Source organism: Emydura macquarii, unplaced genomic scaffold (genome assembly GCF_026122565.2).
Source record: "Emydura macquarii macquarii isolate MOO-44397 ecotype Brisbane River unplaced genomic scaffold, CSIRO-AGI_Emac_v2 contig_1713, whole genome shotgun sequence".
Classification (NCBI taxonomy): domain Eukaryota; kingdom Metazoa; phylum Chordata; order Testudines; family Chelidae; genus Emydura; species Emydura macquarii.
The window spans coordinates 2,438,638-2,466,236 of NW_027131850.1; the positions used below are offsets into that span (position 1 = coordinate 2,438,638).

The following is a 27,599-nucleotide window of genomic DNA, read 5'->3' on the forward strand; positions in this document are numbered from 1 at the left end:
AGAAAACATCTGTGTGGTTGATGAAAAGCTCAACCCTGCATTCCTAACACGGGCAATGGCACCTTTGTCTGAATTAGAACTGTGAGATCAGGCCGTTACAGTGATGGTTTTCTTTAAGAGGCAATGATATTAAAGCCAGGTTTTTTAAAACATCCTTTTGATCCAATCCATGTTTCCAATAGATTTTTTTCCCTGTGGTTATTTTAATTATTTATCCAGCCCCCCAGGTGTGCATGGTATTTTGCAGACAAAGAAAAATCTATCCTGTGGGGCTTACACATTAATGGTCAAATCCTGCTTACGTCATTCACACAAGTAGGTCCCACTGAAGCTGGTGGGCCCCTTTCTTCAAGAAAGGCATGAGGAACTGGGGCTCAATTAGAAATAGCCTGGGCAGGAGTGTCCATTGATAAAAGGTGGAGAAAAGGGCAGGGGAGGGCTAAGGATAAAGGTAAAAGTGAAAGCTCATAAAATGCACTTATTACCACACTGATCATCCTGATTCAATGTTGTTTTTAAATAAATTCATATAGTGAAATATGTAGCTGCATGAAAGTCAAGGTGGAAGTCAGCAAAGAAAAGTTTGTAGTACTTGTCCTATATGCTTGAGTAAAATCCTTATGTCGATAACCAACTCTCATTGACTTCAATGGAGCTAGGATGTCATCCTCGGGCTTTTCCTCTGTCTAAGCATTGCAGTTTTTTGGTTGGGCGTGATTTATTCCATGCAGCATGCCGATTCAGTAACCTCCAAGGAAAAGTCTGATTGTCAATGGGGCTTTAGCCTGTCATTCTGTTTCAGATTCACTTGGCTGCTACCCAGGGATTTCATGCTGGGAATTCAGGAGATAGATTCTGGGTATCTTCATATACCCAGTACAGATGATGGAGAAGCTGACTCAAGACAGAAAAAAATGATCTGCAAAAATACAACATTTATAAGGAAAAACTTGGGCTAATTAATTCCCAGTCATATATGACAATCAGGAAATGACAACAATATTAATATTTGCACTTATATGCCACCTTTCAACTAAGGATCACAAGGCACTTTACATGCACTGGACTAAATTACTGAGCTTTCTGGCAGACCCATTGATTTGGCCCACTGATTACTATTTTTAATACAGTCGGCCTGATTTTTACTTACACTATGACCCCTTATACACTGTCAGTGTAAAGGCCCTTAAAGTGGGTGTACATTTAATTTATGCTCACTTTAAGTCCCTTTTACATGGCTAGAACAGTGTAAAAGGCCCTTAGTGTAAATGAGAGTCAAGCCAGGTGAATTACAGTTTTTTTTTTTCCTCTGCCCTAAATTGCTGTTTTGTACATTGTTAAACAGCTGCCACTTGCCTTAGTGGTGGCAGCGCTTCTCTGATGGGTCTCATCATTCATAGCGGGATGACTCAGGCATCATCTTCATCTCCAGCACTGCTCCACTTCTCTTGACCTCCCTCATTGCTATGATGCAAGGTCATGCTCCTAATTTATAACAGTAACGGTACTTAGCTCTTATATAGCACCTTTCATCCATAGTTCTCAAAACAAATGAGGCAATTATCATTAGCCCCATTTTATAGATGAGGAAACTGAGGCACAGAGAAAGGAAAATGATTTGCCTAAGGTCACTGGCAGAGCCAGGCATAGAACCCAGCTCTCCTGAGACTTAGGCCACTGCCCTATCTAGTAGGTCACACTGCCTAGGACAGTAGAGAAATCTGGTGTCTGGTAGGAGAGGGATAATTGTTTCTATATGGTTAGCAATAAAATCAAAAGACCACAAACACAGTAAACTTAAATTGTATTTCTGTATTTCAACAGAGCAAATTATAAGTATGATTGTATGTAAGGCAGATAGAGTTTTTCTGATCGATCAGCTCTTGTATAGAGGCATTTTAAAGAAAGAGCTACTGTAGTTAGTATAAACCTAACACTTTATTCGTTTTAAATTGGACGTAATCAAAATGCTGGGGTTCTTGTTCTATTTAAGGATATCTTTGTATTGGGCTAAAACTTCAGAAGACAAAAGAAAGATACATCTATTATTTATTTAATGAAACAATGTTGCAAAATTCCATTGTTTTGTTCAGAGACTCCGATCATCAAATCACTTGGGATGTATGACCTGGCTTACAATTTAGCAAGACTTTTCTGATGCTAATGTCTGAGGCGTAATCCAACTGAATATTTGGCCAAGTTAGGTTGATATGATTTTCTTGCTCCCTAATAAAACAGTCAGTGTCACATTTGAGCAGAAACTATGAAGCAGGCGGTTATCTCTTTTATATAAGATGAAGCATACAGTCATCATTAGGTTCAGAGACAGCACTATTATTATTATTTGGATGTATTGTTGATTTTGCCCAAGAAAAGCAATCATTGAATTGAAGAAGATGATATAAAATGCTTTTCAGGCAAAAATTAGAGAGCATGGTAATTAATGTGGCCATACCTCCAGAAGCTGAACTGACAATTAAAGAGGTGGGATCCAAAAAAAAAAAAAAAAAAAATGTATATAGAAATGCAAGAAGAAAGCATTGCAGACTAAATTGGAAATGATGTATAATCTTCTACACATCTTTCGTTTTACGTAGTGTCCAAAGTGTGCTGGATGCTTTATGGACCAAGTCCTCATCTCTAAAAACTTACCACTTAAATAAAAACATAATAGGACAAGAGAAGACAAAAATAAAGGGAGCTCGTAGGTAAGTGAAGGACAAGGGTTTCATTTACAAGGTTCTGAGTTAGCTTTGGTGATTCTACACACATCCTGTTTCTTGTTATTTTGTTGGTTTGGTTAAGGTGGAGCTGGCAAAGAAACAAATAATTGCTGGTGACTTAATGAGTCCTCAGAACATTATTGTAGGAGTGGGAATTAAGTGAATCTACAGTGAGCATCCTTTAACAGTCACTGAAGGGAAAAAAAACACAAGGAGAGGAAGAATCTAGAGAAGTGTTATCTTCTTCCTAATGAGGGGGTCATTATAATAGAGAAACATAAGAGCACAAAATGCAGCTGGAACATCCTTTTGTCACCTTGACGATTGAAATCCATTTGGAGGGGAATGATGGTGAGGGAGACAGTGATTATAGGTTAAACACAATCCTTGGAAGGGACTTAATAAAACTGGAAAGAAAGGGAAAAAGTGGAAGAATTATTTTTTGACTTTCACTATTTTTTTGGCCAAATTTCTGCCCTTGGATACATTTGGGCTGCTTCCACTGAATAACCTTCCAAATACTCAAGAGGGTTTGTGTATTGTATTTGTCCTCTGTTGGTAAGGAAAACTTTTTTTTTTTGGTTTGGACTCTTTTGAAGAAGCTAAATGAACTAGAACACCAGTTGAGCCATATAATAGCACTTCACTCTCAGGAACCCAGTATCAGTCCTCTCTCTCACATCAGCAGTTCATAGCACCACCTCTCAGCTGTCCTGCTGTCTCTGATGTTGGAGCCATTAGATTTTTTTTTATCTCAAATTGATTGCCAATTAAATGGAGGAGTTTAACATATTTATAAAGGCTAACGCGCACAAACACATGTACAAATGGCAATTGAGGGACAAATGGCCTAATGCACATACTGCCTGGGGACGGTTGTCTGGATTAAGCTAAATATGGTCAAGGAGCAAGTGATGTTAATGGAAAGAAGCTAAAGAACACATTAAAGAACTATCCAAAACTGTATCATCCTTAATTGCGGGAGCTGATCCTCTAATTGTGAAGACAATTCATAATTTCCAGGCTCTCTCAGACTCTTTGCTGCTACTGTTTTCCATATGGCAAGCAGGGCAAGAAGCACCCTTTACCATTTCTGAATATTCAGGAACTTACATCCCATTATCTCGGGTGCAGATTTGTCATTGTAACCATCAGATTTAACGACTGTAACTCTGTGCCTCAGAATGATAACTCTGAAAGTGCTCCTGCTGCTTTGAAATGTGGCAGTCCACCTGCTAAGCAATATAGGATGATGTGAGCATGTTACCTAGGTGCCCCAGGCATTACTCTGGTTCCCTATTGGATATTAAATTATAGTCTGATCCTGATCTTCAAATCAATGCCTCAAGCTCAGGCTACCTATCATCTGCCTTGTTGTTCTGTGACCATGAACTTCTATAATAGGTCATGCTTTTCAAGGACAATGGAATTGTCAACTACAGGGTTAAAACTGGTGTGTGCAGTAGCTGGTCCATGGCTTTGGAATTCCTCTCCATTGAAGATTAGAATGACCACAAATCTCACAGCTCTTTGGACAAAATGTCAACTGTAATCTGGCTCTGTCACAGGCTGTGGGTGTAAATCAGTTCTTCTTCGAGTGCTTGCTCATGTCCATTCCACTATAGGTGTGTGCACACCTCCGTAAGTACAGCTACCAACCTTTTTCGCCTTAACAGATCCTGTAGGGCCGGCTCTGGCACCCCCTGGAGCCCCGTGCACATGCCGTGGTATATGAGGCGTTGCCGGCCCTACACCCCCTCAGTTCCTTCTTTCTGCCCGTGATGGTTACTGGAACTGCCTGTGCTTGTGCTGCAAGTGCATAATTCCCCGTGTTTTGAACTTTAAGCAAGGATTTTTTGTGTTAATTAGTTAGCTAGCTTAATAACTGTTGTTAGTGGTAGTTAGAGACTTTGAGAGTCTAGCTGAGATTTTACAGGGAGCGGATATGCTCCAGTCTCATGGCTTCAAGCCGTGTGCTTCCAGTGGGAATGCTTTCCAGCTAAGTGACCCCCACTGTCTGAAGTGCAGGGATCAAGCCTTCGTAAGGAGAAGAACGGATCTGCAAGGCTTTCAGACCAAAATCTGTCTGAAAGCCTCGCTCACGGAGTCCCTGACCGGCTCTGAACCAACCTGCTCCGCTGGATACCCCCACACTGGCTAAGCAGGCGGGGTGGAGCACCAATCCGTACCGAGGTTGGATCACGGAGGCTCTCTGCCTGAGCCAGTGTCTCCAGCCAGGAAGCCTTCCTTGACTCTTGGGAGTGGGTGAGCCCTCGGCACCTACTGGCACCATCAACTTCAGAGGCCGTCGGGCGGCAAGAGCCTTGTTGGCCTTGCATACACCACCACCGCCCATACCTCCACAAGAGAGAAGGGGCTGATGTTACGGAGGAAGACTGCGTTGGGACCCCCAGAATGGCTCAGGAGATCCCCAGCATGGGGAGGAAGATCTCCTGCAGACTGGTTTCCTAGGGTAGAGCAGGAATGCTCCCTTAGAAGTTATTCCAGAGCAGTCACCAGACCGACCTGCATTAAGGTGGAGAGCAAAGTTGCCCACCCAACACCGGTCTCGATTCCCTGGCACCGGGTGAGGTCCGTCTCACCATTCCCACTCTCCAGCAGTGAAGAGTTCGCCCGCAATGACATGGTGCTGATCCCAGTCATCGGAGACAGCCTTGGCACCGAGGAGTCGCCCCGCACCGAGGCTGCGTCAAACTTGGTTGCCGGAGACAGACTTGGCACCGAGGAGTTCGCCCCTGCACTGAGGCCACGCAGAACCTGGCGCTGGAGTTTGACTCGGCGCCGGGATGCACGCAGAGCGCAAAGTCCTCAGTACCGGGATGATCCTCTGGTAGGCCAGCTCGCCGGAGCGTTGTCCATACACCTGCTCCAGCCACGGCACCCGTGTCGAACGTGGTAGTTGAGGTTGTCGACGTTGAGGGGATGCTCGCCGGAGCGATGGAGCACCTGTGGATCGGGACACTGTTCACTCACCCGCCCCCTCCCAGGCTCAGTAGTGCACAGTGAGAGCCTTTGGGGCAGCGCCACCGTGGTCTTTTGACAGTGCCTTGGTGTCCCTTGGGGAGGTAGTCACTGGGGGAGCCACCACCAACGAAAGATGCCAGAGCCCCCGGCGCAGGTAACCCTGGATGGCCTCAGAGGCAATGGTCATGGAGGCCTATGGGGTTTCTCGGGCGGGGGGGATGGGACCATGGTCTGTCAACCCCTCAGGGATGCAGTCAGTGCCTCGGATACAGGAAAAAGGGCCACCATTTGCCTTTGGATGACGACTCAGCCCCAGAGGCAGGGACTCCTGTGGGGACCACCTGTCATTGGGTAGAGGTGCTGGGGCCCTCCTATTCCCCCCCACCTTCCCCGCCGAATGAAGCATGCTCCCAGGTCCTGGTTGATTCTAGGGTACACTGGGGACTGCTCAAGAGGTGGTCTCCACCTTGGGGCTAGAGGCAAAGGAGCTAAAGGGGCGTCAGACATTCCCTTTAATGTGCTAGTGGTGGGCACCCACAGCGGGGGTAGCCCTCCCGGTCTACAAAGGGGTGCTCAAGATAATGAGGGCCTCGTAGCAACCCCCTCCTCTGTAGCCGATACCTAAATGAGCCGAGAAAGGTATTACGCCCCAGTCAAAGGGTTTGAATGCTTGTTCACCACCCTGTCCCACGTCAACCACAGGGCTAGGCAGGGCAGCTGGGCTCTACTCCAAAGAACAAGGGCGATCAATTGTAAGCCAGACTTGTTCGAAGAAAGATTTTATTGAACAGCACTACCAGAAAGTAGATGAGCCCTTGGGGGACTCAGTGAACCACTTTGCTGGGGCTCTGCCCGGTAGCAGGCACTGAACTTGTATACCATTGCAGAAGAGGGTACCAAGGGAGCTAGAGCAGTGCTCCAGACATCCTAAGTTGCTGCTGATTCCGTGGGCAGAGCCATACCTTCTGCCATCGGCATGCTCAGAGGTTAGTGGCAGCAATCCCGGGCTGTCCCAAAAGGCCCTCCCTTGGACGAGTCAGCTTTGTCTTCGGTTCAGATGGATGCGAAGCTGCATGGTCTGAAGGACTCCAAGACCACGCTCTGTTCCCTGGGCTGTTACATGCCACAGATCTTTAGGTGTCAGGCATGTTCCCAGGGACAGCAGCAGCAGAGGTGTCAGCCACGGCCGTCTCATGACCTACGGGCAATGGGACAAAGTCAGGGGGTTTTGGAGACACCATCCGCCCTGAGTGGCTCCTTAAGCCCTCAGTAAGGGTCATCTCATTGATAAGGCAGTCAGAAAAGGCCCTTTCTGATGGTGCATGCAAGGGTAGCGCCCTAGCCTCTACCCTCCTTCCAGTTCGCGTGGGCCAGAACACCTTTGGACCACTGGGTCCTTGATATGATTTGGTGGGCCCCCAGTCGTCTCCACTTCCCCTCCACCAGGCCCCATGACACCTCCTCCTTCCTCTCTCTCAGTGGTAATTCCACATCCAAGAGGTTGAGGCCGCCTCAGCCCGAAGCAGTGGGAAAGGTCCTTCAGGGCACGGCGGAAGATGTCTTACTCGAGGTACTTCCTTGTCCCCTAGAAAAGGGGTGTCAGAAAAAGGATGTGTCAGACCTACGTTGTCTCACAAATACTGCAAGGGATGCAAGTCTAGCATGGTCTCCCCAGCTCTCCAGGAGCCTGGTATGCTGCCCTGGATATCAGGGACGCATATCTTTAATGCTTCCTTCACCTCATAGTGGTTGGCTTCCTCTAACGCTGATGGCTTTACCCTGTGACCTATTCTTGGCTCCAAGGGTGTTTACCGAAGGCCTGGTAGTGGTAGCTGCACGCTCGAGGCAAAAGGGGTGCAGGACTTGCACAAGGTAGGCCCAGGTCTCAAGTCCAGAGCAGTGTGAGCCAGTCAGGCGCCATTTGCGTCTGGTGGGTCCTGCTGGTAAACAAACAAAAGTTCATGTCAACTCAGGTACACCCTATGGAATGCATCAGCGTGACCGGTTGCTTCCCAGGCCAGACCTTCGTGCTGTGAGACAGTGTCCCTCAGGATGGCCCACCTGCACAAATGCCCGACGACAATAGCCAAATGTGGCCAACAGCTAGTAGGTCACAGGGTGGCCTGCACCTATGTGGTGAGACTAGCGAGCCTGACACGTAGGCCGCTTTAGTCACGGCTAGCCTCGGTGTACAATCTGAGCAGGGAACTTCTGCATCGGGAGGCTATGGTCCCCTCTCCTCCCCCACCCCAAAACCCCCCCCAAAAAACCAAAGAGCAGGAAACCCTAGACTCCCTAGACTGGTGGACAACTCCTCAGGAGATGTGAAACAGCGTTCAGTTTGTAGAGGTGGCTCCCTCAGTTACCCCGATGTCAGATGCTTCGGGCAGAGGGTGAAGTGCCGTATCAGCACTGACCTCGGTTCACAGGGCGTCGGGTCAAGGGATGAGGGGCGTTGGCACACCAATGTAAAGATCTGCAAAATGCTCGCAGGGCTTACGGAATGTTCCTCCGCATATGGAAGGCATGGTAGTACAGGTGCTGACAGACAGCACAGCGACCATGTACTGCATCGACAGGCGGGGGGAGCCCATTCATCAGCCTCATGAAGGGAAGCTATCAGTCCTCAGGACCTGGCGGTGATTATCTCCCAGGGGTGATGAATGACAAGGCAGACCATGTCAAGGGGTTGCTCTCCATCACCACAGTGGTTGATCCGCCCACAAAGGGCATCTACAACCATCTGGAGGGGAGGTTTCCCCAAATGGAATCTGTCCGTATCAGACTGGAGCACGAGGTATCCACAGTGCTGCTCTCTCCATGGTCAAGGGGCAGGGGCGATCGCCAACGCCATCTGTCTGTAGCGGTCTTAGAGCTTCATATTCACTTTCCCGCCTTTCCCCTCATGCATGCAGTCCTGCTAAAGATGAGGAGGGGTTAAACAGATGCCATCTCGATTTCTCTGGCCTGGCCACGCCAGCATGGTTTAGCATACTGCTGGACTTCTCGGTTGCCCACCTCAGAAGCCTCCGGGATAGTGTGATCCCAGATCCCAGGATCACGGTCACTGGCAATGCCCAGACCTGGACCCTCGACACCTCAGAGAGTGGTGGATCGGTGACTGAGAGACGACGAGCGAGCTGCTCACAGCAAGTCCAGTGAGTCCTGCTGGGTAGCAGGAAGCACTCCACGCAGGTCATTTACTGGGTTAAGTAGAAGTGGCTGTGGCCTGCCGGGAAGAGTCCAGAGTATTCCGCCCAGCCTCTCACCAGTGCAGGCAATCCGGGAAATACTTGCCACAGTTAAAGCTCCAGGGACTGGCTGCAGCCTCCCCGAAGGCCCATCTAGCAGCCACATCAGCCTTCCATCAGTCGCTGGAAGGGGGATTACGGTTCTGCCATCTGATGTCGGTTAGGTTCCTGAGGGGGTGGGAGGCTCTATCTGTAGGTCCGCGAACCGGTGCCTCCCTGGGATCTCGACCTCGTCCTTTCATGGCCCACAGGCCCCCCCCCTTGGATCCTGTGGCATCATGCCCTCTACTTCTGTCTTCCGGGAAGTTGGCCTTCCTGGGGTATTTACCTCGTCAAGGAAGATCTCCAGCATCAGGGCTCTGACCTCGGAGCCTCCCACCCCATACTGTATCCTATAATGATAAGGTTCGGTTGAGGCCGCACTGGGCCTTCCGACCTAAGGTGGTTCCCTAGTTTCATTGTGACCAACATATATTCTCCCTATGTTTTCCCCAAACCACTCGGTTCAGAAGAGAAGAGAAGGTGGCACCTGTTAAACGTGAGAGAGGCCCTGGCTTCTACATCAGATATACGAGGCCATTCCAGAGAGCGATGCAGCTCTTTGTCGCAGCAGCCGACCGGATGAAAGGTTCACCAGTCTCTGCTCGGCACATCTTCCTTGTGAATAACTTCCTGCATCGAGTTTGGCTCAACAGAGCTCAAGCTCCATCTACAGCCTTCCTAGCAGAAGTGCCAGGGCAGGGCATCTGCAGAGCAGCTGCCAGGCTGATGGTACATACATTCACGTCCCACCACACCTCTGTTCAACGGGCGTGGGAAGACGCGGGCTTCAGCAGAGCTGTGCTGCAGGCAGCTCACTGCTAACTCCGGCCCACCTCAAAGGTATTGCTTGTTAGTCATCTATAGTGGAATGGACATGAGCAAGCACTCGAAGAAGAAAACAAGGTTACTTACCAGTAACTGACGTTCTTTGAGCTGTGTTGCTCATGTCCATTCCACAACCCACCCCCCCGTCCCCGCCGCCGGAGTTGGTGGAAAGGAGGGACTGAGGGGGCGTAGGCCCTACGGGATCTGCTAAGGGGAAAAAAGTTCCGGTAGCTGTGCACAGAGGCGTGCACACATCTATAGTGGAATGGACATGAGCAACACATCTCGAAGAACAGCAGTTACTGATAAGTAACCTTGTTTTTCTCTGTACCACAATTCCCAGCCTGCAAAATGGGGATAATAAAACATCACTACTTCACAATGGTATTGGTAGGATACACTCACTGATGTCTGTGAGCACAGCAATACTACGTCAATGAGTGTCACAGCAATGCCTATAAATAAATCTCACCATAGCTTTCCCACATAATAACAGGAAAAGAAAACCAAATATCAATAATGATTAGACTGTATAGTGAGTCCAGGTAACTCTGTAAGGCATCTTTGTAACAGTGATGAACAGAGTATAAATAGGGGTCATTACCTCTGAAATAGGTGAGGATATCAAACGCAGGTGGAGAGTTTACTGTGCCAATCTGTATGCCTCATGAGAGCCACTTACAATACAGGATGATAGAAAAGTGAGTATGCACCCTGCGGGAGGAAGTGAGGTTTGCTATTACGAAAATGAAGCCAGGGAAAGCACCAGGGATATTTAATTTACCAACAAAACTGCTAAAAGTGGTTGGTGACTGTGGGTATTGATCTCTTGGAAAAAATTTGCAAATATATATGGATGACTAGAAATTGGCCAGACAACTGGATGAAGGGAATCTTTCTGCCCTTATCAAAGAACAGTGATATAACAGAGTACAGTAATTTCACACCATGTCCTGGATATCACATGTGAGAAAAGTATTGCTCGACATAATTCAGGATGGCATGAAGTGAATGATAGAAGAAGATCTACCACCACCAGCAGCTGGTTTCAGAGAGGGACAAAACACACATGATTAAATCATGACTATCTGTGTCAGGAGTCTTGAACCCAGGCAAACCTTACCCTCTGCTCCACCTCACTGTAAGGTCAGATGAGAGAACTGTAGCTAATACCTCACTGCCAGAGGCTACACCCACAGACACAGCAGGGGCAGGTGACTAGCATCAGATTGCTGACTAGATACCACTATCCACAAAGCTTCCTGTTCTTGTTCCACCCTTTGTCTGAATAACTAGTTGCTAGGCCTGCTGCTGACTAGACCAAGAGACCAAGTTCCTGTCTTCTTGCCTGGTTTCTGCTCCTTACTCCTGTGCCACTCCTTGTTCCTGGTTCCTGCTTCTTGCTTCCTAATCCTAATTCTAGTGAGTGACTCCAGTTTGACCTTTGGCGTGACTTCTGACTCTGATGGTGGCTTAATCCTTGGCATGTCTTCCGACCTAGGCACTGACCCCTGGCTTGGCTTCTCACTCTGGTTTTGACCTTTGGTGTGACTTCTGATGGTGACCCTGACTCTGCCCCTGGTTCTGACCACTATGGGCCATGAAAGTCTGTCATAACATTGAAAAATGTAGAGAGTATAATCACCCATTAATTATGTTTCCTTGAATACTTCATATAATCTGATACCCTCCGACATGACCGTTGTTTGAGGATACTGGCAGATATTGCAATTCCAAAGCATTTAACAGAACTCCTCACAATTCTTTACTGTCAACAACAGACCACACTGTGAATGGCAGCAGGTGACAGTGAGTGGTTTTGGGCAGGGTTGGGACAAGGCTGCATCTGTTCTCAGGTCTTTTCAACATGTATGCAGAATTTATCATGTGACAGGTCCTGGAAGGTTTTTATAAAGTGAAAGGAACTGTGATTTCCATTGGTAGACACCTCTTAACTGACCTCAGATATGCTGAGGATATGACACACTTTGCTGCAACCATTGGTGCAATGCAATGAATGTTGGAGTCTGTAAAAACAGTTAGTGAGGAATATGGACTACCTCTGAATGTGACAAAAACAAAGTGCATGTACATTGATTCAATCAATAATAAAAGGATGAAAGCGGACACCACAATAAATGGTCAAACTGCAGAGGAGGTAAATGAATGTAATTATCTTGGATCATACATATCCAACCAAAGAAGCTATTCCAAAGAAATCAGAAGACAAGGGATGGCTTCCCAGCCAGGGCCTCCTTTATGAAAGTATGGAAAAACCATGGCATCTGGAAATGTATGAAGATTTGACTGGTGAAAAGTTTCATCTTTTTTCCATAGTGACTTATGGATGTGAATTATGGGAAATAATACTGCTGACAAGAGGAAAATTGAAGCCTTTGAGATGTGATGCTGGGGAAAACTCTAGCGTGTCACCTGGATGGAAAAGAAGATGAAGACTTATGTTAGAAATATTATTGGAGGGAAGTGGACTCTGCTCTTAGAAATCAACAGGCATAAACTTATTTACTTTGGTCACATCAGGCATAGAGATGGAAATAACTTTCTCAAAGCTATCATGGAAGGAATGGTGGTGGATCATCATAATATGGGATGACCAACGAGGAGTTAGATAGACAGTGTGCAGCAGATCACTGGGAAGTCAGCTGCTAAGTGTGCAAAGTTAGCAATGGATCAAAAAGGCTTCTGAAAATTCTGCTATGAGGTCACCAGGATTCAGACATGAATAAATGGACATTACTTTCTCTTTTATGGGGGAGGAAACTGAAGCACAGATAGATTAAATTAATATCCCAAGCAAAAAACTTCACACAATTCTCCTAATCTCCAGTCCTGTGCTCTAACACTAGACAGTGGTTCCTGTATAATATCCATTACTACTCTTAAAATGCAGAGGCCATGTTAGAAAATCCTATGTCAGTTACCCTTCTAGCCAGTGTATTCCCATATAATTGTAATATAACCTAGGTTGCTAAACTAGATCACCCCATCACCTCCATATCAGTTGTGCCTTTGAACAGCTTTTGCTGTTGTATGTATCTGAACTTCTGTACAAACACAGCTGGGCTAAATACCTTGGTCCTGAGATGCTTTAGACCTTGTCCTGAAATGTCTCTTCTGATCTTGGAGAGGTGCTTTGCACTGGTGCCTTATGGGATAGGAATACAAAGCATAATTCCACAAGGACCTGGAGCCAAGATTAGTTCGGTGAATAAATGGTGAATGTTTTTCTATAAAATTATGTGTGAATATTTTCAGCTTTGTTGCAGGCATTTCCCTCCCACTCTAATTTGGCTTTTGAGAAATTTTTGATCACATGGACTGTTTTCATTGAAAAAAAGAACATTGAAATTTTGAACTTCTAAGCCACCTATCACTCTAAATGGACCTATTTTCAAATGAATAACCACTGAAGATTGGTAATTTTTGTTGCCAAAATGGGGCCTGTTTTCAAATTCTTAAATTCAAATGATTATGGCCTGATCTACACTGTGCATTGGGTCGACGGGAGATATGCAAGCTATGTACTGTAGAATGCATATCTCCTGTTGACTTACTTATGCTCCCTTACCGCAGCATCTTCACTGCACTGCACCGAAGGGAAATGCCCTCCCATCGACGGAGCGTTACTCTTTTCCGGGGGGTGGAGTTACTGTGTCGAACGGAGAGCATTTCTGGGATCGATTGAGCGGGTCTCCACTGGCCGCTCAATTGATCCTGCTGCGTCGATCCATGGAGCCCAATGCAGCGGAATCAGTATAGACATAGCCTAAGAGAAACCCCTTTACAGTGTGAGTAGTGTCTTCATAGGTAGCAAATGGTTACAAAAGGTGTAAATGTTTTAAATGGAATTTAATGGCTTGGATTCTGGATACTTTGGAGACCCTCTCTTGCCTTGTGGGATACTACAGCAATTGAGATCCACTGAGCTCAAATCCCTAGTTTAAACGGGAAGGGGTTGCTGACAGAGCCTTCTTAGTGAGGAGCCCTTGACTCTAGAGCTCGCTTCCTTCCACTCCAAAAGAGCCTGAATCTGCAGATCTTCATGGCATGCTGCAAAGCCTGTCTATGCTGTCACTGAGAGGAGGGGGAGAAAGTTCTCAGTCCTGCTGGACTGGGTGGGCTGGGAGAGTTTGATTACCGAAAGTGGCCAATTTGGAATCCTTTGTGTCCCTTATGTATATAGAATGTTTTATGTTTCATGCACCAAGAGCATGAATAGCTGCTTGTTTATAAATCAAAAATAAGTCAGTCACGTTTTAAAGATGGAAACTGATGCAGTTCTGAGAGCACAGGAGAATCTTTTATGATAGAATGAGGTATGCAGTCAAGTGAAGGGTCAAAGACCAAGCCTAAAGGGGCTGTCTTGGTCACTGCTTCCAGAGGGGTGTTGCAGACAAAATATCAAACATATAGGTATGACTGACCATGTTAAAAGCACTAGAGAGGTCAAGAAGATGAGGATAGAGGACAGCAGCAGAAGAGTCATGGGCATGGATGGATTGCAAATGGTTAGCTGGTCAATGGCAGTGGGCATATGGGCAGTGTTGAAAGAGGGGTGGTCAGAAAGGGGCTCAGAAGGGGACAGATGAAAGAAGGGGCAGTGTTTAGAGCCGTTAAGGCCAAATGATCAGTTGGTGGGAATGTTAATCTTAAATTGAAGGAGACTGAACAAGGAGGTGAGGTGGGAGGCCAACAGGTCAGACAGGTTGTCAACATGGAAGTTGACCAAAGTCACCAAAAATAAATGTCAGAGATTATATTTAGAGAGAGATGCAAATAAGAGGTGAAAAGGGTTGGGGGGAATCATGGTGAGAGCAGATAACAGCAACATGGAGTGGGAAAGGAGAATAGTGTCTAAAGGGGCTCAATTGAGAACAAATGGGAAGAGGGAAGAGGGAAGAGTTGAAAGTGGCAGGAGGGAGAGAGGAAAAACTTGACACTCTCGCTATGATTCTTTTGAGGGTGATTCATGGTAGTGAGTATTTCAGAAGCAGAGATGATGATGTGAAAGCAGAGACCATGACAAAGTGGAGGAATCTAGATTTCTGTGTGTCCCAAGCAATGGAGAGCATGAGAGATGAAGGAGTTGTGGATAGTGGTGATCTCTTCAGAGATGGAACAAATGTTCCAGAAAAAGAGTGGGTGAGACTGCCAAGGGAGGCGCCAGTGGGGAGGAGATGGTGTCAGAAAAAGGCACAGAAAGTTTAGGGAGGAAAGGAAGGTTGCAGTTGGGATGGTTCTGGATCTAACATCCTGGATCCTGGATCTAACATTTGGTTAAAAACAAGAAATATTGGAGTGATAGTTTAAACTATATCAGTTCATGTATTTTTGTGCTATGCAGGCAGTTTCCACACCTTAGTTACCACCAGATGCTAAATGCCCTCTAGAGTTGTGGCTATCCCCTCAGGATACATGAAGTCACATATATAAATATGCAGAGAACACAGAAGTCTGAAGGGGGTTTCTGTGTTAACCACCACTGCAGTTGTAATCCAGTCACAGTCCTACAACCAGGCCACTTGCACACTTTTTATAGGCTTTGAGAATACTCCATTGACCATGCATGAAAAGCTACACGCTGCTTGTGTCTATGTGGTGCACTGCCATCTACAGAATGGGATCAGAACTGTTCTCCTGTGTCATGGCTACTGATGAAGGCTAATTGAGTTTTATATCAGGTGGCAGGCACCTGTGCTTTTAGGACAGGAGGATCTATCACCACTAGTGCTGTGAAATCCTAAGGGTACGTGGCGTTCATCATAGTGGCAATTGGGAAGTCTTAGATGGTCACAGATTTCTTCCAATATATTTTTATTAAGGAGTCTTTCTTTTCTTTTTTTTTTCTTTCAAATGAGGTATTCTGTACTTTATTTGGCACCTGATATCAACAACCTTATGTAATTTATTTAATTGCCTAGTGATTAAAATCCTTGACTGACTAGATTCAGTTGACTTAATGAGCATTATTTCTATTTACTACCCTCACTGTCGCATCTAGCATCTGCCTCGTCCCCATCTGCCATTAGAATGCCTTCTCTGCAGCTTCTGCCTCTGGAACAGCATGCTGGCACTTCTCTGCTGCATCAACTCTCCATTTGATTTCAAGACTCATTGTATCTTTCCTCATTTGTCTATGCCTCTTAACGTTTCTTCCCCTTTGATATTTATTATTTAATTTTGTAGAATACTTTGGGGATACAATTTGTATGGAGGATGCTACTGTACTTAGAGTATCAAATACAGAATTCAGATCCAAGCTTCCCCACAGGTGTGTGGAGCTAGAGCTCCTATCTCTAACTGACCATATTTGAGAAGGCACTTTGCATGCTGACTTGTTATCTCTTTCCTTGCAGCATGCCATTGATGCTGATAACGCAGGAGTCAGTCCCATAGGAAACTCATCTAACAACAGCAGTCACTGGGACCTTGGAAGTGCCTTTTTCTTTGCTGGAACAGTCATCACAACCATAGGTATATTTATATTTTAAGGTAGATGGTGACATTGAGAAGTGGAGGGTGAAATAAGATCTCAGAGAGACAGGCAAAGCAGCAGAACTTCACTCTTGGAGGTGCTCCGACTGTATCGTTATGTGGTGTATCTGACACTGAGCTGTGGGGTAGACATCAGGAACAGCTTATATAATGTGAGTGCAAGAAAGCAAGACTGAACCAGAAAGTAAGCAGTGTAGAAATTTTCACAGTTCTGCAACCCTGTTACTACTAGTACAGGTATCTGCCTACTTGCCCATGGCTATGCAAACCAATTCTGTCTTTGAAGTTCAAGTGTAAGTGCCAGATGTTTAGATGAAGGTGAAGGAACCCTGTAGTGGTTATTTATGGAATAACTTGCCCACAAGGGTAATTTCTTGCTAACCACATCAGATATTGGATGGCTTATGCCCTCAAACATGAGTGTTTATATCCCTCATACATTTTTCAAATCCTAGCTATTTTAACTGTGAGTATACTCATTGTCCATATAAATGTCTAATCCTTCTTAAAATCCTACTAAACTTTTGGCCTCAGTGATATCTGGTGGCAAAGAGTTCCACAAGTTAATTATGCATTGTGGAAAAAATAACTTCCTTTTACTGGATTTAAAATTATCTTTAAATATCACAATGTCTCCTTGTTCCTGTATTGTGTGAAAAAGTAAACAGGAATGCCCAGTTTACCTTTTCAGTACCACTAATATTTGTCAATCTGTCAGGTTCCCTCTTACTTGTAGTCCCAGTCTTTTCAGTCTCTCCATTTATGAATTAAATCTTTACCCCTTGAATAACTTTTGGACCTGTCTCTGTACCACTAACTTTAAGCATGTACTTAAGTGACCTTCCTGAAGAGGGACACTTTCCTGAATCAGGCCCTGTTGATTCCATCAATTAGGGCCTTCGTGACTAAAATCATCACTAGGATTTATCAATTACAATGTCAAATCTAATCTGATTTTTCCTTTCTATTTTTAAATAATTCATTCTGGGCCTGATTTGTAGGTATGTGCTAATTTTTGACATAGCCAAGCAACAAACCGCTGTAATTAAAGTGTTTTAATGGAGACCTAAAATAATCTTGACTGTAATGGTGCTGGTGACACAGCTATAACTCTTGTTTCTTCTCTTTAATGGTAAAGACGCTTCCCAAATAGAGAGACAATGGGTACTGATGTCCTAGAGCACTCTATAGAGGCACATGGAGAATGGGAAGAAAGGAGATATCTGTTGTACAGGTGTTTTGCTCGTTTGCATAGGGACATTATTGCTCTTCCTTCCCTAGATGTGCTGGGGCAATGCATTTACTGTCAGCCCTGGCTATGCTTTTAGAAATGTTGCAACATGTTCTCTTCCTCTGCACACACAAGGCTCCTGGCACCTTCCATATGCTAAAGGGTGAGACCTTTCCTATGCTTTCCAGGCACTCCTCCTAGTACATCCAGTACTGCTGCCAGTACTAGCATCCCACAGTCCCCTTGAACTGTGGCTGTAGTATGTTTGTGGGAACTTCTGGGCAAGGGGCTCCCTGTGCTTTAAAGCAGTTTATATGAGAGTTGCTCTCCATAGTGTACTGTATCGCCAAAGGCTCCTACACTGACAGTGAGATCCTGATGTCTATGCAAGGAACTCAGAAACTTCCATCCATGGAGCTCTGAGGTTTGGAACCAGAACTGGAGCCCAAACCAAACTTGCCCAAAGGGGCTCAGGCTGAACAGAGAGCTTCAATTCACCACAAATAAGCAGGTAATTATGTGTTAATTAGTGTTTGTGCTCTGTTGAGGCAGCTCTGTGAGTTACCTTAACAGTGGGCAACATGAAGACATATAGGAGTCTTTATTACTGCATTAACAATGCTATTTAAATGTAAATGGGAATATAATCTCCAGAGGGAATTCTCAAAAACCTGCTTGTGAAAGCCCATTAAAAATCATGGCAAATAAAACTTAGGCTTTTTTATTATTAACTTGAAAAGAAGAGTGAATAAAAGAAGCCCTTGAAGCCTCATGTTAGCACAGCAGCAAGGACTGGAAACGGCAATTCGTATAATCTGTCATAAGGAGCCTATGTAATTCAGAGCTGAAAACTGAAAATGAGAATATTCAGCTGAGTCATCCTCCCATCAGGAAGCAATGGACAGAGTTAAAATGTGGCAGCAACATGGAGGAGATAGGCTAGGGCTCTAATCTAAAGGTTTCCTATAGCGTACTGTGCAGCTGCCATGCTGAGTAAAGATAGCCCAGTTATTCAAACAACAGCTTTAGTTAGGAAGATGAATCCAGAGAGAAATAGTGGTAATGTGTGAATAACTAATGTGTGGTAATAGTGTGAATAACTAATGCTGGTTTCCAGTGGGCACCACTAAAAAGGCCAGACTGGCTGACCTCTGTTTAATGGGAATAATGTGGTGGAAAGCATGTAAGGAATCTTCATCTTCTTGCTCAGAAACCATCTGCAGTCACACTGTGGAATATAGGCACCCACACACAAGAGGCCATGTCTGAATTGTGAAGTTATGATGATTTTTCTCTCCAGGGTATGGGAACATCGCCCCAAGCACTGAAGGAGGCAAAATTTTCTGCATTTTGTATGCCATATTTGGGATTCCACTCTTTGGCTTCTTGCTGGCTGGAATTGGAGACCAACTTGGAACCATCTTTGGGAAAAGTATCACAAGAGTGGAGAAAGTTTTCCGAGTAAGATCATGGTTAAATGTCTTTGCTGGTGTGGCCTAACTTGTTTAATCTCAAATTCTATTAACATTACATAGAATCTTGAAAAAAGTTTTGCATATTGGGCACAAATATCTTTAATTGTATAGCTTGTTTGTGTGATCTATATTTCCTGCATTTAAAATGAAGACAAAGGGATACAGATTCGGTGGGACCGGGTATATAGAGCAACCCTCAGCAGCATCATTACTGAAAATAGAAAGAAGATTTGGAAAGTCTGATTTCTGGGGTGAACTACGTAGAACTGAGGGAGAGAGGTAGCTGAAAAGTATATAAAGAATAACAGAATATATAAAGAATATATAAAGAATAACAGAAACATGGGGCCAGATCCACAGCTGGTGTAAATTGGCATAGCTCCATTGACTATGATTGAGCCAGCTGAGGATCTAGCCCATAGTTTCTCCCCTTCTCCATGGCTTATCACATTTGGGTACTACTTACACATTTGGTGCCAGCTCCTCATGAAACACAATGTTTTGAAGTTGAGTTGGAATGACCTCCTACTTACTGTACCTGTTGTGTCCATTCTGTTGAATTACATCCTCTATGGAAGTGTTTCTCCTCCATCAAACACTTCACATGGGAGTGGTACCACAGCACTGGCAAATGCTGCTTTGCTAACATGGTGGTTTCACATCAAGGATTCCCCTTTTAGATGCACGACTTTCAGGAGTGATGTGACCATATCATAGTTCTCTCTCTGTAAATATTAGGCTATTTATATGTACCCATCTTTTAGAATTACTTTGAGATCTAAAGTTGAATGGAATTACCATTATTTCCCTTGGAATATTATTCTCACACCCTATCACAGTACCTTTTTCTTTTCTTGATTTGATGCCTTTGCTCCTTATTTCTCTCTTTCCAAATCATTCCCCCCTCTTGGTATTTGCACCCTTCCAAAACCTGCTGAGGGCTATGTTGCCCCCTGGCATTGCAGAGCTACACAGATTTAATCCTTTTACTTTTTCCCCTTAAATTCATCATTTCAATTGATGGATAATTTTTGTTGCTTTTTTTCTGAAGTCCTTCAAATTTGTCTACACCTGTGTGGAGCTGTGGTGCGGACAGCTGAGTACAGTATTCTAGGTGCAGTTCTAGCATTCCCACACAGCCCAATAACATCTAGGTCTAAACATATAGTCTGAAGAGTCACCTGACATCAAAATCGACATCAGGTGTTACCAGGCATTTTGAAGCTGTAGTCAAAAGAGTGGGCAGAACAGAGAGGAGGGAGAATTTAGCTCAGCCTAGAAATTCTAAGATATATATTTTTTCTCCTTAGTGGCAAAGTAACTATAGATCTCAAATGCTTATCTAACTTTAGGCTTGTATTCCTCCCAGTACACTCCCCTGGGCAAATGGGCTGTGTGCTGCAGAACTCTGTTGGTGATGTTATCCTCTTAGCACTGTAGCTGTTACTGCAGTCTCGTGGCTATAGTAGCCCTCTGCTCCTTCTGTTCACCATTCTCTGCAAAGAGAAAGGATGATGGATCTGTGTATTCATGGATGCATTGGCTTTACCCATCAGTGCTGACTCAGCATCCCCCAGGCATCAGTATGCTAAGACCCCTCCCCTCCCCCCACTTGTGCTCCATGGAGCACGAGTGTGCCTGGTTTCCCTGAATCCTGCCTCCAGTTGCTGTGCAGTGGAACTGCACTGGTTCACTTGGGTGTAGGTTGTTTTGTGGTTCTGTAGAGGCCTAAGGAGGGTGACTGGATTTATCCTGCAGTGCAGAACATTTATCATCCAATTCCTTCTCTTAGCAATTCTGTTGCTCACTGCAGCAGCATTACCGTGAACAGCCATGCCACATCATGTGGCAGACAGCTCATATCTGACATCCCAGAACATATCTGGAAAGGTAAAAGGACGATTTCTTCCTGAGGAGTCACACTCGCACAGTTCGGGTGTCTGACAAGACCTGTGCATCCTCACAAAATCTAATTTAGTTAACAGCATAGATTAGAACCCGAGAACACCACATTTACCTCTTACAGTAAACAGCCCATGTGATCTGCGCTCAGAGTCAATTAAAGAACAGTTCACACTCTTGGGGGAAAGAGAGCTGCTCTTATTGACTGTGCGCTACACCCACATTATTGACAGGGTGTTTCGGCAGAGGAGTTGGATGCGTGCCACTGTTCAGCTGGTATTCCAAGAACAATTTTGTCACTACATCTGACCGTATAAATAGCCACCAAAAGAGCCATTCGTTTTCTTGCACTGTATAAACTTGTTCATCCCACTTTAAGGGCCTTAATTATCCTTTAACAGCACATTCAGTTGGGGTTTGACAGGGCAGTCACTGAGGGATAAATAAAGACTAAGGGCTAGATTCTCCTCTGCTGTGTGGGTGCACTAGTGAGCATAGGAAGTCTTTTCTCCTCGGTAGAGGCAGCAGGGCAGGATCTCTCCTTAGTGCTGGAGAACACTAAGTAGTGGAACCTGCCTCTGTGCCATTCACTGCAGCCTCAAGAGGTGTGGTCTGCTGGAAAAGGGCTGTGCCTAGGCCTACCACCCAGCTGGTGTGTACGCTGTGGTCACTAACATTCTTACGACAGGGTGATATGCTGCTGCTTCAAAGAAGTATTGAAATGCGCCCAGTGTAATCAACACCCAGGCCCATCGGAGAGAATCCAGTATACATACAATTTCTAGTAATGAAGGTAATAACAATAATCACGTTTATCTGACAGTGCTTTCTAGGCACTTTAAAAGCTAACTCTGTGAGTCAAGGTGCCATAAAGCCACAAGCTTAACAACAATACTCCTACACTTGTGAAGTATTCTATGCACAGCCCAAGTTTGTTTCTGCAATAGACATCAGTGATTTAAAAATCCTTAGCATTACAATCAAACCATTTTCTTTCAGTCTGTTCCTATATACACACAGATTCTGTGAGCTTCTAAAAGTAGAAGGCAAAGTATTCCACAGGCAAGGCTGACTGTTACAGAATGCCATTATCGTAAGGTTAAATTTAGGGCAAACTAAATAGCTATCTGATTCAGATCTTTAAAGACTGTTTAGAATCCAAAGTGAAATCAGATCAGATGAGTATATTGGAGTAAACCTACTCTCAGTCTTAAAGTCCAGTAAAAGAACATTAACATCCACAAGCTGTGTTGTGCCTCTAAGGAAGTGCTTCTCAACATTTTTTCATTTGCAGACCTCTAAAAAATTTCAAATGGAGGTGCAAACCCCTTTGGAAATCTATTATCTGCATATATAGTTGAATTCTGTTCCATCAGTTTTCAGTTTAAGTCTTTCATGGATCCCGTAGACATAATCCACAGACCCCCGGGCATCTGCGGACACAGGTTGAGCACCTTAGAGGCACTGGCCCAGTGTGAACTCTGGGAGGTATTCTGTGTGGGCAAACTGTCCCTGATTGAAATGCAGGGACTTACCAGATCTAATATATCTGTTATCTGCCCTTCAGGGTTTTAACTTTGATGACCAATTGATATGCCCTTTAGATCTTGCCTTATGAAGTCTGACATAGAAGCATGAGATCTGGCCTTAAAGTTCTTTGAAAATAGCATTTACTATTATTCTCTAAACAGTAGTAGGTTTAACACAGGGTTGTTCAAGCATCTTGTCTGCACTTCCATTCAACTTTGGAATAGCCCCGTGAAAAGTAGTTCCTAGTAGAGAAATAAGAAAAGATCATACTAAAAAGCCCGATGAATTCCTTTCTTCTGCTGTTTTTTTTAAACAGATAGCTTTTACTTCACTTTCTGTAAACTTGTTCCTTCTTTGTCTTCCTGGATACATCCGATTGGTTCTGCTTGCTCCACTTTCCCTACCCCCACTGCCTCAGCTGCGCTTTTAGTAGAGAACTGTGGCCACTTTGAGCTCATTTTCTATAGTATAAGTTAAACCAGGAACTCTTTAGTACTCTCGAGAGTAGAAAATGAGGTAAAAGTGGCTGCTGGAGCAGAAACTAGTTCAGGAGGGCAGCTCCTGCAGGGGTGAAGCAGTTAAAAACCACTGTTGTTTTCTCTTTAGAGAACCTCCCCTCTTTCCTCTACATTTGCCTTTTTACCTGTCCACTTGCTCTTTTTTATTCTCTCATTTGTTTCCTTCTCTTCCTGCTCTCTCCCTAACTCTGACTTTAAACTTGTAACTAACTTGGGATTCCTGGATCAGATCTCAGTGGCATTCTTAAGCAAAGGTTCATTTCATAGAAGACCCACAGCTTCCGCAGCACTGTGGAGTTTTGTAGCCAGGCTGGGGGGGAAGTGGTAATTACCTTTGAAGTGTCCTGGTTTGGTTGTCTGTTCTCTAGTAGTGTAATGCCAGGGTTCAGAGACCTGCTTTTTTCCCAGCAAGCGGGAGTTACTCACAGACCTCTGTCAGAACCAAACTTGCATCCATTTCCTTTCTCTGTGAGAACTGAACCAGACATACAGATGGGAACATTCTCAAACACGGAAATTCAGATCCAGATCAGAACTTAGCCATGACACTGGAGTTACTCTGGATTTACATCAGTGAGATCAGAAAGTGGCCTATAGTTAATTAAATACAAAGGGGGGAAATCTCCATTTTCACCTATACTGATACATTCACTAGGAACCACCTAAGTGCATCCCTGAATGTCAGACATTGGATGCCCTTTCCTCTAGTTTGTTTTTCAAAGCTGTGCCCTATGTCTAAGAATGCACTGAATTAGTGTTTAAATAAATGGGAAGCTTTATATGTCTGCTTCCCAAGTAGATCCTGAAATACAGAACAAACCAATTTTACCTGTGTCTATATGAAGTTCTATTACATTTATGTTTTGGACCAGTATCAATGTATTAAAACATATACTCAAAAAGCCTCAAAGGATCAGAATATTTTCTGCAATCTTCTTTTCAAACGCTATTCATTGAACTTTCCTGTGAGTAAAAACCACATCATCTATGCGAATTCAAGAACTGCCACAGCAGGATGAAATAGAACAATGGTCCATCTCTCTAATTCAGTATCCTGTCTCTGATGTTGGCTGATGGGCAGATGTATCTGGGCATGTATAAAGCCCAGCGTAATGCACTGAATGTATAATATTATCCCATGAGGGTATAAGATGAATAATTTGAGACTTTGGTCTCCAGAGCTGTTAGTCTGGCACTTTCCATCCACATTTATTTCAGCAAAAGAAAATCATTGGCAAAAGTTGGCTCATCCGCTAGTGAAAAGAACAGAATAAATCCTAGAATTTAATCTTAACATTTTCATTTCTGAAAACTGATAGTATTAGCAGGATCAGAAAGAGATGCCATCTATTTAATCCAACAAAGTAGTGAGTGCTGTGATGGTTTTCATTTGAATTCCCTCCAACTGGTGAGAGTGGCATTTCTTTGCTTGATAAACTTGTTAAGCCAATTGTAAAAACCTTTGAGGTAGAGATGATGTAAACCATAGTCTCTGGAAAGCAAATACTTCGGGCGGACACAAGGTTACCTTGCTATTAAAAAACAAAAAGATGATGTAACCCTTGAAGAGGATCATTACACAAAGTCTTGCGGTAAACTGACATGAAACACTTTTAGTTTGGATTCTGTGATTCTATCTTTCCATAACAGCAATTGGGGATTTGCTTCTTTGAGGTTATTTCTTTTTTGCTTCCTAGAGTATCTTGCTTAGAAAGACTAAACTGTGAGGAGAGAGCTTGTATGGACAGAAGGAAGTTTGTTAGTGATCATATTTATAAAACACTAGCACTATGTACAAGTAGGTTTGAACACAGTTTCACCAGACCGCCTCGCCATGTATTAACTGTCTACTAGCTTAAAGACCCAGCTTAGAACATCTACACTACAGCTCCATGAGCAAGGCCAGATGCACTAAACAGAAATAGACAGGCCTCAGAAGGTTATGTGAAGTTTATTCAAACTAAAGATGGTCCTGAATCCAAACCTCAGATCTGAATGCCTCTGAAGTCTGGGAGTGACTGAAAACCAGACCTAGATCTAGATCCAAGTTTTGCAAATAGTCTCTTGTCTTGAAAATTGGCCAAATCTAAACCTTGGATCCAAATATTCCTATAAATCCAAGATCAGAAGAATTCAAAATCCAGATGGGATCCAAAATTCAAAGAGGTTCAGATCTGAGGTTCAATGCCTGGCCCATTTCTGATTTTTATATATGATTGCCAAGATGCACGAAAAACTTCCTTTATTCAAACCTTTCTTTATTCCTTTCCTAGGCATGGGTGCAAAGGGGCTCCACTGAATTATTAGCACTAGCTAATCTAGTTCAATAATAGACAAATTGTCTGAAATTTCTGACAGCGACTGGGCTGGATAGATTACTGACTCTGTCACTAATTGATCCACAGCCAAAGCCAGACAGTTTTCCAGATGAATCCAGCAGGACTGAAGTAAAGCTCCAGTAGTTTCTTGGAAGGTAAATTTCATTGCAGAAGCAGAATATGACATATCACCTTTTGTCCCCTGAGATTTTCTGCATTTCCATAAAGAAGGCTCTGTGCCTTTTTGATCTTACAAATTTCCACTGGATCACTTCATTTCTTGAAAGCGGTTACTTATTCTAACTCCCTGGTTGGCACATGCACAGGGCAAAAGTTTCTTCTTTGATACACACTATAGATCTTATTTTGCCCTTGATCCCCACACAAAACTTCCACTGATTCCAACTGAGGTTTCACAGAAAGGTGAAGGTGGAGAACAGAGAGATCTGTACTGCAGGTAGGAGAACAACAGTGGGGTTGTAAAAGAGTTGTTCCTCCATATGTTTTCTAGTTGGACAGACACTCAAATACCAACAAAAAATGGTAATATGTTAACCTGCTTAATTCTGCAAAGGTGAGACCTCATAATGCACTTTGACACATAAAATAATAATAATAACAATACCTAGCTCTTATCTGGTGCTTTTAGCAGTAGATCTCAAAGTGCTTTGTCAGTGAGATCAGGACCATTGTCCTCATTGTACAGATACTGAGGCACAGAGAGGGGAAGTGACTTGCCCAATGTCACCTAATAGGTTAGTGTCTGATCCAGGAACAGAGCTTGGGTATCCTACATCCCAGTTTGTGCTCAGTCCATTAGGCAACACTGACTATCACAAGAAACAACTTGAGCTCTATCAACCTTTAGAACAGTTCCCAATTTATTTATTGGGTCATATTCTGATCCGTTATACTGTTGTAAATATGGAGTAACACTTTTGTAAATCAGCAACCAATGTAGGTGCTTCAATATGGATTTAGGGGTAAAATTTTCAAAAGTGCCTAAGTGACTTAGGAGCCCAAGTTCTATACTTTTCAGTGGGACTTAGGGTGATATTTTCAAAAGTGCCTCAGGGCCAGATTTTTAAAGGCATTTAGGTGTCCAAAAATGCAGATAGGTGCCCAGCTCCCATTGGGAGTTAGGCATCTGTGTGCTTTAGAAAATCCCACTAGGAATCCATCTGTATCTTTAGGCATCAAAATGGGTTTTAACAATCTGGCTGTAGGAGCCTAACTTTAGGCATTCATTTTTGAAAATCAAGGCCAAAGTGATATGCTCAAGGACACAAATTCAGTCAGTGGCAAACACAGGAATAGATCCCAGAAGTCCTAACTCGACGTTCCCTGCTTTATATTATAGGCAACAAGCTCTTCTAAATGCAACCTGAGGACACTGTTAATCATTCAAAACTCTTCTGCCTTCTCCTCCATTTTCTAAAACAGCCCTGATTGTTGGAAATAACTAACCAACTATTCTTAACCCTTTTCAAAACTCTCAGCTCTTTCCCTCCCCCGCTTTTTCCCAAAGCTGTTATCAACTCTGTGTACAGTCAGCTTCAGTTCATCAATAATTTATCCATTATATAGGAAATAATGAATCACCATGGACTTTATACATCCTTCACTCCTCTTTATCTCATCCCACACCTGGCTCCCTGGAGCATCCTTATTAACAAAACTTTCACAACAGTCTCATTACAGCTCTTCTAATTGCTCTTTTGGTGGCAAGCTCATTACAAAGCCATGCTCATCTGGACACATTAAAGAATGTTCAGTTTTACTCTGTGTCCAGCGGTGGCAGGAGTGGAACAGCTGACTTTTCTAATGCAGAATCCAGAGTGGATGGCAGGCAGGGACATTCGATTGATGCTCTGACTGAAATACCTTGCAGGCTGTCTCAGGTGGTATGTTTCATGTTGGTGTTTTAATGACGGCAGTGGAAGGATAGATATAGATTTATTATTGCTTTTGATCGTTACCTCCTTTGTTGCTTCTTATGAAACATTGGTTAGGGAAGGACACTGGCAACCAGGACTCCTGTGGGCCAGTTAATTCCCTCGTGTAAACTGGTGCAGCTCCATTGCATTCAGTGATGTTGCATCCACTTACACCAGGGTGAAATGTGGCTCCTGGATTCTCTTTCTGGTTCTGCCATTGACTCATGGCATGACCTTGGGCAAGTCACTTAACCTCGTTGCCTCACTTTCCTCCATTTGTGAAATGGGGATAATAAAATGCACCTATTCTACCTGGGCATCAGGAAAATGAATTAATAGCTGTAAA

At 44.1% G+C, this 27,599-nt stretch overlaps 1 protein-coding gene across 1 annotated transcript in view; it reads left to right on the forward strand.

The window, feature by feature from the left end:
* KCNK10 (potassium two pore domain channel subfamily K member 10) overlaps positions 1–27,599 on the forward strand; it is an 89,993-nt gene that overhangs the window by 43,822 nt on the left and 18,572 nt on the right. Inside the window, exons 3-4 of the mRNA XM_067556360.1 lie at positions 16,204–16,321; positions 18,874–19,034. Of these exons, the coding sequence (XP_067412461.1) occupies positions 16,204–16,321; positions 18,874–19,034 (279 nt within the window). The remainder of the gene's footprint in view (positions 1–16,203; positions 16,322–18,873; positions 19,035–27,599) is intronic.